At 46.0% G+C, this 14,792-nt stretch overlaps 1 protein-coding gene across 1 annotated transcript in view; it reads left to right on the forward strand.

Moving 5' to 3' along the window:
* Positions 1-1,558: 1,558 nt before the first annotated feature.
* Positions 1,559-14,792, forward strand: part of arhgap28 (Rho GTPase activating protein 28) — a 34,262-nt gene continuing 21,028 nt past the window's right edge. Inside the window, exon 1 of the mRNA XM_029253803.1 lies at positions 1,559-1,791. Coding sequence (XP_029109636.1) covers positions 1,658-1,791 — 134 coding nt within the window. The 5' untranslated portion in view covers positions 1,559-1,657. The remainder of the gene's footprint in view (positions 1,792-14,792) is intronic.

The following is a 14,792-nucleotide window of genomic DNA, read 5'->3' on the forward strand; positions in this document are numbered from 1 at the left end:
TTCTCTGCTCATGTGTGCTGCTTGTTCTCAGCAGTGAAGGGCATGGGGGGGGCGCTTCAGATGCCAAGTGCCATCCCAGGCCAGCACTGCGTGTCCACCCACTGCGTTCAGCTGTGCACGGAGCTCAGGTGAATGTACTGATATGCAAACATAATAGCCCAGCTGGAGAAATTCCCAGCATGCTCAGCAACTCCGCAGAGCTTGGTATTTAGGAACACACACACAGACACACTCACACGCACACACTGACTGAAGCTGCTTGTCCCAAGCGGGGTCGCAGCAAGCCAGAGCCTAATCCAGCACCACAGGGCGCGAGGCCGGAGGGGGAGGGGACACACCCAGGACGGGACGCCAGTCCATCACAAGGCACCCCAAGTAGGACGCGACCCCGGAGCCACCGGAGAGCGGGACCCGGCCAAACCCGCTGCGCCACCGCGTGTTTAGGAACGCTTCAAGTACAATTCCAAAAAGTTTGCAGTAATGAAAAATATGGGTTTCACTCACTGTGTTATTTTCATCGCCTTCACAACATTTTGGAAAGGCTTCTTAAAATATGTATTTATAAAGATTACAGTTTACAGCACAGTAACGGCGATCTGAAATGTTGAGAAACTTTCACTGAACACAAGTGGCCTGTTGTTACATAATGGACTGTGAAGCTGTGAAGGAAACCCTGGAGGTTGAGGCCAAACTAGATCATTCGGTGAGAAAGCAGAAGTAGTCGGAAGGAACCTGGAAACTGGAGGCTCAGAGAAGAGCTGAAAGAATAAAGTATTATGACTCAAGCTAAATTCCCTGGTGACTGCAAGTATTTCTTTTTAGGGTGAACACAAGAAAAATATTTCATCACTTGCGTGGAACATAATTGCAGCTGCAGTCATTTAGGGAAATTTTAAGCGTTTTTCAAAGCCCAAGAAATTCATTTATTGTATATTTATTTGTGTTGCTTTTTATCAGGACCTTGTGAACACGGTGCTTCGCTGCGACTGGACACGGAGCGGGGGGAGGGGGGGGGGCATTACAGTACTGGGGGACTGTCCTGCTGTGTCCAGCCTGTCCAGTCCACTGGACACAGAGACCACGCATCGAATCCCCGGCTATTCGATCGCACACCGAGCGCTGCATCAGCACATGGGACCGATCGGGCGCAAAATTAATTTCCCGCACAGAGAGAAAGAGAGAGAGAGGCCAGGGGGCTCAGCCTGGCTGGGCAGCGCTTCTCATCCTGATCATCATGTCACTCACTGTCACGGGTTCAAATGAATGAAGGTTCGCGGAGAGCTGCGGAATTAAATATTCCCGCGGAACGACACGGCGCATTTGATTAATTCGGGGGAAATAATGAATACATAAATAATAGAGACGAGCGCTTTTATTGCCGCCTCCCCAGATGGAGGTGAAAAATGCCGGCGCGTGTGGGCGGCGCGTGAATCGCATGCAAATACATGCAAATCGGACGAGACCGCGGTCCGCGCGGCGAGAGGTGCGCGGCGCGGAGCGGAGCGGAGCGCGCGGAAAGGGACGAGCGCGTGGAGGCGAAGTTGCTGGGGGAGGAGGGTCCGGTCCGCTCGGGTCGCGTCGCGTCGCGCGCCGCTTTCTTCTTCTCTTTTTTCCCACTGAGCGCCGAGCGAATGGAGAAGCGCGGCGCCGACGACTAATGTGCGCGCGCGCGCGCGGCCGCACCATGGAGATGAAGGAGTGCGGCGTCGTGCTCACCGGGTACCGCTCGTACTCTCCGTCCGCGAGCGGGAGGCGCGCGGTCTCAGTGGGACGACTTCCTTCTCCGGACAGGTACGAGAACAACTCAACTGCGAGCGCATCGACAGCGCGGGGCTCCAGGTAACTTGGACGCTGCTGTTAATGCGAAGGTTCTTGGTTCGAACACCGTTTGCAAAAAAAAAACACAAACGTTGGCTGCTGGAAGTTCGTGTAAAACATACTGCTACGCTACACATGATAGTGGTGTAAAAAATGTCTCTAAAGTTGATTATTCAGCATTTCAACAAGGTGACAGCTCACCTAGGCTAAGGCTTAAGGGTCACAACAACTCAGTGACCTCAAGCAGTTTTCTACTATAATTATATCATGTTTAGTAAAATGATTAAGGGGGGATTGCAGCATTATTTATTATACTATAATTTATAGATACCTATCTGTGTTCCTTTGAGGTGAATGTCAAAAAGGTCACATTTTCAAAAATGTTTTAAAAAAGCTGATATTCTCTATGTGTATCTCCAAACAAATAAATTAATAAATAAATATTAGGAAGCCGGAATCGTTGAGATAAAGTTTTATGCAGCTACTTGTGTGATGAACGTTGGTTCATATGGTGGAAGGAAACAAACTGAACTTAAGAATCATGCGTCTGCATCCCAGTGTCTCTTCCTGCTCATGTGATCAATGCATTGTATTTTCTATGAGATGTTCGTCACTTTCGAGAAAAGTGTCTGATAAATGAGTACGTGTAAATGTAAATATTAGGCAACGCGGAAGAGGAAAATGAAGATGCCCAGATGACTTCCTTAATGTGCTGTTTGCTGGAACAGCAGGCAATGCTAGAGCCCCAGCAAACAAATGGAACTTTGCTCTTTGCCACAAGCCGGTAACCCCCCCGCACTGCCTCCTATTGCCCTGTCGGCTACGCTGGTGTCAGAAGTGGGATTGGGCCGGATTGCGACGGACCGTGAACGGGAGGGCGGTTCCTAGAGGAGAGGGGTTCCTCGGTCCGAGACGATATTTCTCCCATATTCGCAAATTCCTCTTGTCGGTTCCGCTCTTTCCGGAAATGTTCAGTTATATACAATTTCCACTTGTCTTCATTTGCCTCACCGGAGCCCAAAGTGGCTCTCGCTGCAACGTTCACACGGCCATGTAGATATTTCCATTCGCAGACTTTCGCAGCTTTTGACTTTTGTTACCATAATGCCCACAATGGCTGTAGAACCGCACACACTACACAATGGAGATGTAAAAGTCCCACCTGTTTGTGGAAGTTCGTGAAGGGAAGTGACAGTTAATGATGGGATGGGTGGCTTCCCTCAGGTACGCTGCACACACTGAACGGGATGTTGTGGCTGGAGGTGTTTGCTCACAGGTGACATTCACCTCCAGCGCCTGCTGCTGGTGCGATGAGCTATGGGGTCACAGCCCCGGACGGTGCAGCTCACAAATGGCCTCCAGATGACCTTCGGATGACCGAATCTCAGAGAATTCCGTGTCGAGGCTGTTAGTCGAACACGTTCTCCAACTTTCAAGATGCTGCCTGCCATGTCCACTTACATTTAGTCATTTATCTGACACTTTTCTCCGAAGAGACGTGCAATGTTATAGGCTATTTGCTGTTATTTACCCAGTTATACAGCTGGGTAATTTTACTGGAGTAATTCGGGGTAAGTACCTTGCTCAAAGGGGGGCACGGTGGTGCAGCGGGTTCGGCCAGGGGCCGCTGTGTGTCGGGTCTGGAGATTGAGTCCTGCTTGGCGTGCCTTGTGGTGGACTGGCGTCCCATCCAGGATGTGTCCCCTCCTTCTCAGCCTTGCGCCCTGTGTTGCCAGGTTAGACTCCGGTTTGCTGCAACCCTGCTTGGGATAAGCGGTTTCAGACAGTGTGTGTGTGCGCGCCTTGCTCAAGGTGGGATTCAAACCTGCAACCTTTGGGTCCAAAGGCAGCGGCTCTAACCACTACACTACCAACTGTCGCAAAACCTCCCCCGCCCTCCTGAACTGTTCTTATACGCACCTTCCAGTTTTTTTTTTCCTGTTTCAATATATCCGTCGGTTAATAATACCAAAATCTCCTCAAGGGTGGCTTTAAATACCCAGGATTCTCGGCGAATTGATGAGCTGCTTGTCTTGCTTTCATCAGATGTTTTGCCAGCTGACTGGAAGCAGGGGGCCGTTTGGTCGAGGAGGGTGTCTGCGTGAGTCCCGGTGCGTTTGGTGCCGAGTTTCTATCCATCCCCACAACCCTCCGGCGAGACAGTAAGCTCCGTGGCACGTTTTCTTAGGCAACGACAGGTGCTGCTCGTCTGTCTTGTAATTATTTTGCTGGGTTTCAACAGGCATTGTTTTTCTCGGCTCCTTATGTGGTATTTTAGGAAGTGTTAAAGCGGAGGCAGTGTGTTTTTAACCACGTTGTCCCAGCTTTGATCTACAGCCTTCTGGCTCTGTTCCAGACCAGCTCCCAAGGTGGTCTTGGATTTGCCCGCTTTTACTTATTAAAAGACATGGTAATTACTGGTCCACTGGCTTGCTGTTCATAAAATAACTAATATCGGCATTGTGAATTTTTTACATTTTTTTTTTAATCCACAGTGGCGGTTATGAGTTTGGACCTAGTAGTGAAAACCGTTGGTGTGTTTACTAAATTAAATAAAAACCCACTTTCATGATGAGCAAGTGAGCGGAGATCTGTATCCACTTAAAAGACAAAGGCCGTGTTGCTGACGTGCCGCGCTAATTTATAATTAGGTCCGATTTATTCTCTCCGCTGCTGGAACTGACCTACATTCTAAGTAAGAATGACCGGACGACAGCGACGTGGTGGTGCGGATCAGTTTTCGGCCCCCGTCAGATGCGCCGGGGTCGAAAACGGGGCTCAGCTTTGTGGCGGTGGTCTGTGGGCCACTCCCTGTCCAGGCACACGGAGCGAGTGTGTTTCTGGCTGCAGACACATGCTGTTGCCAGCTGTCCTCTGCTCCTCCTTGGGGGGTCAACTGACCCTCTGCTCGTTCGAAGAAGGAAGTACCTTTTCAATGTTTTACCAGGAGCTGCTTAGTATGCCTTATACATATACTGTACATATTTTCTTATATTATATTATAAATCATACAGCGTGGAGACAGTATGGAGGTGTTATACTGCTGAATTTTCAGAACAAAATCACACACTTTCCCCATATGGGGTCACAGGGAACTGGAGCCTAATCCAGCAACTCAGGGTATAAGGCTGGAAGGGGAGGGGACACACCCAGGACAGGATACCAGTCCATCACAAGGCACCCCAAGCAGGACTCGAACCCCAGACCCACGAGAGAGAAGGACCCAGGCCAACCCACAGCACGACTGCGCCGCTACACCCCCTCAGAAGAAAATCGATCTGTCTGATTTCACTTTGTTGCCGATGATTCTGATGCTTTCTGCGTTTTCGTCTCAGATCCTTTGCTCCGGCCGTGAGTTTTTGCGTATCATCCTCGAACCAGTGAGCACGGGTATAAAATATAGTACCTTTTTTCAATGGCAGATAGAACCGAGTCGCTGGTCCCACCTCACAATCATTACAGTGGCTCCTTTTTGGGCGATTTTTGACATGATAATTTTGGTTTTGCGCATTTCTTTGCCAGTTTACGTTTCGACGGGCTTTCCCGTTTTCAATGGGTTAATTTGAAGAAGTGTGCTTGTACTCTCTTGTCGACACAATCTGCATAGTTTAACGCCATGGTGCTTTTAAAGGGCCAGTCCTTGCGGCCATGGGGGGTTCATATCGCAGGATTAGATACGCGTGGAGACGGACATGTGGAGACATGCACAGCCCTCTGTCTCAGCCTCCACCGTCTCGGTGTCGGCTCTGGTCAGGCAGTAATTGTCTTTTCTCTGTACCCAGTGTGACACCCATATCAAACCCATGTCCCCACAGCCAGCATGACTTAGCGGGCAAGAGGATTAGTCTGCTGAGCTAAAGAGCTAAAGACCAGAGTCCATTGCCAAGGGAACCGTTCTCTTGCCTCGACTCCGGGGGGTAACTTCTCCGCTGTACGTAGACTCGCAGCGCAAGGAGCCGAGTCGCTCCTCGACACCGGAACGACACGTGCGCCTTCTACCTCGCGATCCCTCACCTCGAACCGGTGACTCGGCCAGTCCCTTCCAGCTGCGGAAGTTGTTCGCACCGTAATTTCGGGGTCTCGAGCTCTTCTGAAGACCAAACGCGACGATGGCAGACCACCCAAAATGTCAGGTTGCCGGGCCCCGGCGTCTTTGCCGAGGACTCTGAGCCCTGAAGCTGCGAGTCGTTCCCGTCACGGGTGGCCAGAGGGACACCGGTAATGTTAGTGTCACGAGAGGGAGTGGCCGCAAGTGTACCGTGCACGGCTCTTCCTCTCACATGATGGCCTGCCCTTCCCATGGTTGTTGCTTCGCTCAAAAGCTCAAAGACATTTTGTCGAAAAGGCCCAGATAACCCATTACCCGAATGGTTGCTTAATGGGATGCAGTTACCTTCAGTCTCATTCGTGTAATGTTTCTCAGCATCTAATTTTAAAGATCCATAACCCGAAATGCGTCCCTTTTGTATATAAGCATAAATGAAGTCGCTGTTAAGTGCGATGCCACAGGATCCTCTTCACAAAGGATTCCAGAAATTGCATCGAATCACCGGTTCCACATGATTAAATGCACTCGTGTGAATTGGTTCCGTTTCCTTCGGAGAGAATGCTCGACTGTGGTTCGGATTTGTGAGCGAGGCGTCGGAAAGCGTCCGCATTTTGACACGATGGCGTGCAATTACTTACTAGGAGGTGTAAGTCTAATGGAGGCTGCAGAGAAGCTTCTATTCGTGATGGGACGGGTGATTTATGGCTTGCCTTCCCCTTACTGACATCATTTGTTTGCTCCTGTATGGCTTTAAAATTGATTAAATATCATGTTTTTCATTCCCCTGCCACTGGATGTAATTTAATCTGTTCAATGGGGAAGAGGGCAGTCAGCTTTATCATAGGGCCTCGTTCCATTCATTGTGCACTTAGCTGAATTTACATCAAGAGTACAGTGTTGCAGCTCTTTGGCCTTTTAGGGAAAGTGAAAGAATATTGTTTTCTTTCTTGCTGCGCCATGTGGGCTTCCTACCTCTTCCTAGATGTAGTGGTATTAGTGACAGGGCATGGATATTGCTCTGCAAATATAGAAAATGATTTCCTACGTTGCTGCATGTTCAGATCCTGATGTAAACGTAGAGAAATGAGGAGGAAAAAAAACAATATTACTTATTTTAAGAGGCAGATTTCCAATGTTAAATGTTAAAGAATTAAAAAAGCGGCTGAGCATTCATTGGAATACGTAGCGTCACGGAGGGATGTGCTGCTCTGGACTGAGATGAGCCGACGGGTTTTTGAGGACGTCCTGCTGGTGTTTCGGGCCGTCCCTCGTGCGTCCCCACCTCGCTCCGTACTCGTCGGTAACCACGTCCCGACAAACCAATTATCGCCGTAATGCTGCGATGGAGAAACCAACAGTGAAACACGTGCGCTTGTAAGCCTGTATTTGTGTTTAGTAACAGATCAAAATGAGGAAGAACAGCACCGCAATGAGTCTTCCTTTTATTTTTGACCACTGGCTCCTATTGTAGACCTTGAGTCCAATGGCACGTGGCCCTGATGTGTTACAGTTTCTGGATCGTCTCCTCGGAATATCTTCTAATTATGATACATTTATGCATCTAGCTGACACTTTTCTTCATAGCAACTTGCAATATTAAGGTCATAACTATTTACCCATTTATACAGCTGGGTAATTTTACTGGAACAATTTAGGGTACTCAGTACCTCACTCAAAGGTAGGGATTGAACCACCAACCTTTAGGTCCAAAAATAGCAGCAGCTGTGACCACTGCACTACCAGCTGTGCCTGGAACTTACATCACTGAACAGTTTCACATTCTATGAGAAGATATTTTTTAATCTTTAAACTAGATTCTTATGTTTCTGTTGAAATCTCATCTCAGTTATTAAGTCTTTGCTTTGCTTAGTGTTCTTTACACCTATAGACTGGTTATAGCTGACAACAAACTTGAAAATCTCCCTTGTTAAAATGATTGTTTTTAACTGTAACAGAAATAGTGAAGCCATTAGGATCATTGCAAGATTTTCATCTTTTTCTAATTGTGGAAAAAGCTTTTCTGCTTTTAGCTCCGTCTTCTCAATAACAATTGCCTACAAGCATTGCGACAATGTCTCATTATGATGAACACAGCAAACGCTTCCATGCTTTTCAAAGAGTCCACAAAGTAAGATTATGTGGCCGGAATGTATTAATAGTGCATGGAATAGTGCAAGGTGGCGCAGTGGCACAGTGGGTTGGACCACAGTCCTGCTCTCCGGTGAGTCTGGGGTTCAAGTCCTGCTTGGGGTGCCTTGTGATGGACTGGCGTCCCGTCCTGGGTGTGTCCCCTCCCCCTCTGGCCTTACGCCCTGTGTTGCCGGGTAGGCTCCAGTTCCCCGTGACCCCGTATGGGACGAGCGGTTCTGAAAATGTGTGTGGGTGGAATAGTGCATATTTTCCCAATGCTACATAGTTACTGACTTATACTTATTTCCTTCTCCGTTAGACGATGTTAAGAAGCGAGTTGAAAGGGCGGCAACAAAATCAGTGCTTTTTGTTTGCAAAGAACAGCACAGTTATGTTACCCTGCATTACTGGGCACTAATACAAAACAGCCAGAAACTCAGAAGAAAGAAGCTGAAGCTCATTAAATGCTTGGATGGATTGTTTTCCTGCTTCCTTGTTTCTGTAACACATTTACATTTATTCATGTAGCTGACGCTTCTTTCCAAATATTAATATGTTAAGACCCTGGTAGGTATTTACCCATTTATACAGTTTCACTGAAGGAGTTGAGAGGAAATACCACGCTCAAGGGTACTAGGGTGAGAAGTGGGGTTTTAACCTGTGCTCTTCAGGCCCACAGGCTGCAGCACTAACCCTACTATCCTTAAATGAACTTTTAAGTCTCTTGCAGTCAGTTTTTTAAACAATTCATTACTAAGTGAAGTAGGGACAACTGGTAGCATAGAGGTTAGGGCTCCAGTAAAAAAAAAAAAAATTACCCCGCTGTATAAATGGGGAAATACTTGTAAGCTTGTAACAGTAATAATTGTAACCTTAACATTGTAAGTCACTTTGGAGAGAAGCATCAGCTAAATGGGTAAATGTAAATAAGTGATACAGTATGTAAAGATGTAAAAAAAAGCAATGTAGATGTTAAAAAAAAGATAAATATGGTAAACTATAGCATTGCCCTAGTGGTAGGGCTGGGAGTGTGATGGTAAAGCAGCTGCCTTTTAACCCAAAGGTCAGAGGTTCAGATCTCACCTTGTATAAAGTACTTGTCTGAAGTTGGTTTCCTGAAACTAAAAATGGGTAAATAATTGTAAGTAGCTTAACACTGTAAGTCCCTTTGGAGAGAAGTGTGAGCCCAGTGCGTTAATTTAAATACCTGGCCACTCTGTTGGTTTTTGCCTGATTAGTTGCTCAGGAAAGCTGGTAGGTGATATTTTTGGAAACGGTTTAATTCACAATGAATGAACTACTGTGCAAATTACTGGCAGGAAAGCATTCGCGCTGATTGTTATGTAACGTGGATCACTACACATCCAGTGCGAACGATGACGTCCAACCCCCCTGCTGCCAGCGGAAGCATTTGATTGGCTCTCTGAGCTGTGGGCCTCGCGTTTCGGGGCCAATCAGCCAATCCCTGGTGCGAATTTTGCAAGCGGGCCTTGTAGGTGGGAATGTGCGTTTGACCTAAGTCTATTATGATTAACACACAAAATGAAAACGTGAATATTTTCCAAAATGCTGCTGCTCAGTGTTCAGGCCTCCTTTCCACGAGTGAAATAGCTGCTTTGTTTCGATTTCGACGCTCGGGGCCGGAGTGGCTGCAGTAACTCCCGTTGCTCCACTCACGCTCACATGGCTCAGGAGTCCAGTCCGGCGGCGGTACTTGGTGGCGGTCGATCTGTGCCGCGCCACTGCTGAGGCTCTCGTGCGACGTTGGTCGAATATACGTTGCCGAGATACATGGCGACTTACATCCACGGTTATGGTTTCCCTTCAAAGGAAAACTGCCGACTCAGCATGAATTTCTAGGATGATGCTTCGATGACATTATGAGAAGAGGGGGCTCTCGCTGACTTGACAGCACCGGTGAGTTTCACTGTGACACTGCTGCGTTTGCGTAGCCGTGCTTTGATGTTATCGCTTTGGTTGAAGGTTAAAATATTTATAAGGGAATCACATTTCTTTTCAGGACGACGGGAAGCCACAGTTTTACATTTGTGGTGATCGTATCAAGGCTTATTGTAGACAGTGCTGCTTCAAAGTGTGTGAACTCTATATGGATGCTATACATTCTAAGTTGTATAAAATATTACAATAATCTTTTAAAATCTAAATGTTAAATCTTAAAATGAACTTATAAAATGAATAAATGACAATCATTTACACACCTGATTCTACTGAACTCCTTGGTTTAACCAGTGCAACCTGGGCTTCACTTATTTCTGCACCTGCACCACTTGTGTGTATATGAACAGATATGTAATAGCATGCATTATTATTATTATTATTATTATTATTATTATTGTGTACTTTATATTTTTTATCCTTTATTCACATATTCTATCTTCTCATCTGTGTCTTGTCACTGTCATTCTGTCTGTGCTGTGGAAGTTCCTGTCACCAAGACAAATTCCTTGTATGTGTGAACATACTTGGCAGTAAAGCTTGTTCTGATTATTATTATTATTATTATTATTATTATTATTATTATTATTATTATTATTTTGGTTGCACAGTATTTCTCAAGGAGGGTGCAGTGGTGCAGTGGGTTGGCCTGGGTCCTGCTCTCCTGTGGGTCTAGGGTTCAAGTCCCACTTGGGATGCCCTATGACAGAGTAGCATCCCCTCCTGGGTGTGCCCCCCCCCCAGCTCCTCACCCTGTGTTGTCAGGTTAGGCTCTGGCTCCCTGCAATCCCATATAGGACAAGTGGTTTCAGATGATGTGTGTGTGTGTATTTCTCAAGTCTTCTCAGAAAATCTTTGAAATTTAATGTTTCTTCATAAGCCATATATGTTTATAAGTCCCTGCATTAACTAGACCAGTTAATGTCGCCTTTTCTTTTGCCGAAAACAAAAACACTGGCGGCTTGTAGCATGACATGATATAGATTCATATTCTGTGGAACCAACTTCCCGTATGCGTGTGGAAGCTGCTTCCTCTACGCAAATGTGAACCCATGTGACCTGTGCTCCGCCTGGCCTGGCACAGGCCCTGTGTTGCGTAACCCTGAGCACGATGGGATCGCACAAGGTACGGCGTGAGCCCGTCACCTGTCCTCATGGCCGGCACGACACTCCGCGTAGCTGGGGAGAAACCTCAGGATTTGAATGGGAAATGACGCCTAATGGAGTGCAGAACAAATAGGGCAGCCATACCAAATATCCACACAAATTGTTGAGTGCTCTTTCTGGCTCTCTGTAAGATGTGGGCAGCTTGTAGTGTAGTAGTTAGGGCTGTTCTTTTGGACCCAAAGGTTGCAGGTTCAAGTCCCGCCTCTATGTATAGCACACAGGAGCAAAGAACTCACCTAAGTTGGTCCAGTGGAATTATCCAGCTGTATAAATGGGTAAATATTTGTGAGCTGCTTTGCAGAAAAAGTGTCAGATAAGTGTAAAATGTGCCAGAGTTATTTTCGAATATTTATACAGGTGCATGTCATACCGGCCAAATCCAGACGTGGTCAGTTTTTCTGAAGGTACGACAGCAGGACCTTGAACTGCGGGCCTTCGGGTTACAGGTTTCCGCCCTGAATCACCGCACGACTTTCTGGCCCCGAATGAGCTGCGCGGGTTGCATGTTTGGCTGGAGTCTGGACCTTCCGCTCCGCCATCAGCTTGTCGAGACGGAGGGGTTCTGGGAAGCACGAGTATGGAGGCTCTATGCAAGTCATTGCTTTGATTGATACCTGCTGAATGTACACTGTGCATTTTATTCATTATTAAAATCCATTACAGTGTAGGAAGTGGAAATCACCCCACCCCCCGGTCTGCTGCCACGAGTCTGTTTGAGACCAATCCACTTGTTTACACTGGTTCTCTTTAAGAATTTAGCAGCAAAGTATGTCCTGTTGAAGTTAATTTTCATACTGCTCTGTAAAACTCAGTCATGTTCAAATTTACATCTCTCTAATTTCCTGTCTCACAGCGCCTGGGTGGTGCGAGAGGAAATAGGTTCGATCCCCGCTTAGTCTGTGTGGAGGTTGCACGATAACACTACATAGAGTTCATTGGAAGTCTCTTTGGACAAAAGTGTCAGCGAAATAAATGTAAATGTACATAAATTAGGTTGACTATTGATAGTAACAGATAGGGGGGTGCAGGGGGTTTGACCAGGTCCTGCTCTCTGGTGGGTCTGGGGTTCGAGTCCCGTCTGGGGCGCCTTGTGACGGACTGGTGTCCTGTCCTGTCCTGGGTGTGTCCCCGCCCAGCCTTACGCCCTGTGTTGCTGGGTTAGGCTCTGGCTCACCGGAACCCGGACAGGACAAGCGGTTCCAGACTGTGTGTGTGTGTGGTAACGGATAGTATATGCGCTCATATTTAACTTTTATATATATCCTTTATGATAGCTCTCTACTGATTTGAACTGCATACAGCCAAAAAATAATAATTAAAACTTATATGGCACTCTTCTTCATAATAGCCCGTTAATAAAAACAGATATTACTGGAGCAATTCTCATGAAATACTTTCATAGGTGAACAGAAGAGTCCCTCCTCCTGTGGCTGAACCTGCAACTTTTGCAATAATAACAGTCAGCCGACATTTCTTTGTGCGGAAAAAGGACATAGCCTCAAACTGAAATAGTGCGTAAATAATGAACATCTTTACATGAACAATAATTATATATTGTATGAACAATGAATACATGCAAAAAGTGCTGTAATTATTGCCTTTTCCACTTACATGTTGTTGAAAATGCTGCAAATCTGTTCAGACATCTGAGCTTAGACATTTTTTTTTACAGAATTCTGTACATGATTAACATTTTTAAAAAAAAATGTTCCCTCAATTTGATTAAAACAATAGTCGATGACATTATCCACCTATTAATTATAGTCTTACAGGGAAATTCTGCTGGAATATATCAGTGATTTCTCTGCTTTTCCTTCCTCTGTTGATGACGCTGATCACCAAAGTGTAGTGAAAACCTCAAAAGTAAATCATGGGAAGTTCTTCGTTCGTGAAATGTGTTTGTGGACAAAACCTCTTCCAGGTCTTTCTGAGGGGAAAAACGTGGTTTTCATCTTAATGGGAAAAAGATTTTTTTTCCCTGCAGTTTTCTTTTTTTTTTTGCTGCATTTAACGGGGAATTATTCTAGAATACTAGCAAAGGACTTTAGATTTAAGATCAAACCCTGAGCCCGAAATGTCACTCAGAATTTGTGTAGAATGTGGATATTTGTAGGACTCAAAAGTGGTTTAGGTTGTGAGTCATTTAAGACTTTTTGGCCCAGTGCTTATTAATGGCACATCTTTGACCCAGATGTTTGGTGAAGCAAAGGAAATCCAATTTCAATACAAAGGGCAATTTATCTTTATTTCTCCCATAGATGCCTGGTGCTTTAATCCAATCAAAATTTCATTCAAAGTATTTATCGAAGCAGTGAGTTTTGGGCTTAAGGGACCATATTTCACGAAGACGTTTACTTAACTGATTCTCTAAACCTTTCACTGCAAATGAAGCTCTTATTTGAGTGGATTGATCTTCAGCGTTAACCAATAAGCACCGCGTATGAAACCCTTTTACTGTGATGAAGCAGTTTTTGAGAACAGCATAAAATTGTTTTGTTTCTCATTAGAGGCTTTTGATGCATTTTATTGTTTATAGGGCTCTTAGCTCATTCTCGTGGGATGTGCGGCCTAGTCCAGTATGGAGACTTTTTCATTCCAAAATCTCGTGTTCTTGTCCAGCGCTGGAATATAGGGAATTGCTCGGAAACAATTGATTTCAATAAAAACAAAAAACTAAAGCTCCATGTTTATTTGTTGGCTATTAGCAGTCAGTGATTAGCAGTCCTTGGCGCCTTCCTGCGGTCTCTCTAGCGTCCCGTCTAGTGCTTCGCTGCGCACGCGAAGGAGCTCTTTGAGCGTCGCCTCCATTTGCTTCATTGGCGTTGACCTCTTTCTGCTGATGAACACCAGTCCACCCTGGTGCTGTGGAGCAGAGCGTGGAGCACCGTGCCGTTTCGTACCGTAAATGTTCACCCTTTAGCTGTTAAACGCCGGCACTTTGCTGAAAGGCTCTTCAGAAGGTGTCCCGTTGGGTTGGAGGGCCGTGCGCTGATTGATGGGGCTCTTGTAGCGTAAGTGTGGAGCCTTTCGGTTCCGCTGCGACGGAGCCACGAGGACGGAGGGCTCGGCTTTGCTAGAAAGCGCTCCACAGGATCGCAGCATCGGTAGCGCCGCGTCTTGAACTTCTGGGTGCGCGGCTGGGATGAAAACTGCGGTGAATTGTGTGACGAATACTGTGGTGAAGAATATGGGTGTGTATTTACTGCATGTGTTGTGTAACAGAATTTTTCATCTTCTTAGTGTTACTGTGGTATGGTATGGTATAGTACAGTATGGTATGGTACGGTACAGTAGGGTATAGTACAATATGGTACGGTATGGTATAGTACAGTATGGTACAGTAAGGTATAGTACAGTATGGTATGTTATGGTACGGTATGGTATAGTACAGTATGGTACGGTATAGTATGGTATGGTACTTTATGGTATGGTACAGTATAGTACGGTACAGTATGGTATGTTATGGTACGGTATGGTATAGTACAGTATGGTACCGTAAGGTATAGTACGATACAGTATGGTATGGTACGGTACGGTACAGCAGAGTATGGTGCGGTATGGTATGTTATGGTAATTCCATAGGTAACTTTATGTGGGCAAATTAATGAGTGACGGAAGCTACGCAATTTTTCAGAGCTTTCTTTGTTTGTCTATTTTTATTTTGACTTCCCTC

Source organism: Scleropages formosus, chromosome 7 (assembly GCF_900964775.1).
Source record: "Scleropages formosus chromosome 7, fSclFor1.1, whole genome shotgun sequence".
Taxonomy (NCBI): domain Eukaryota; kingdom Metazoa; phylum Chordata; class Actinopteri; order Osteoglossiformes; family Osteoglossidae; genus Scleropages; species Scleropages formosus.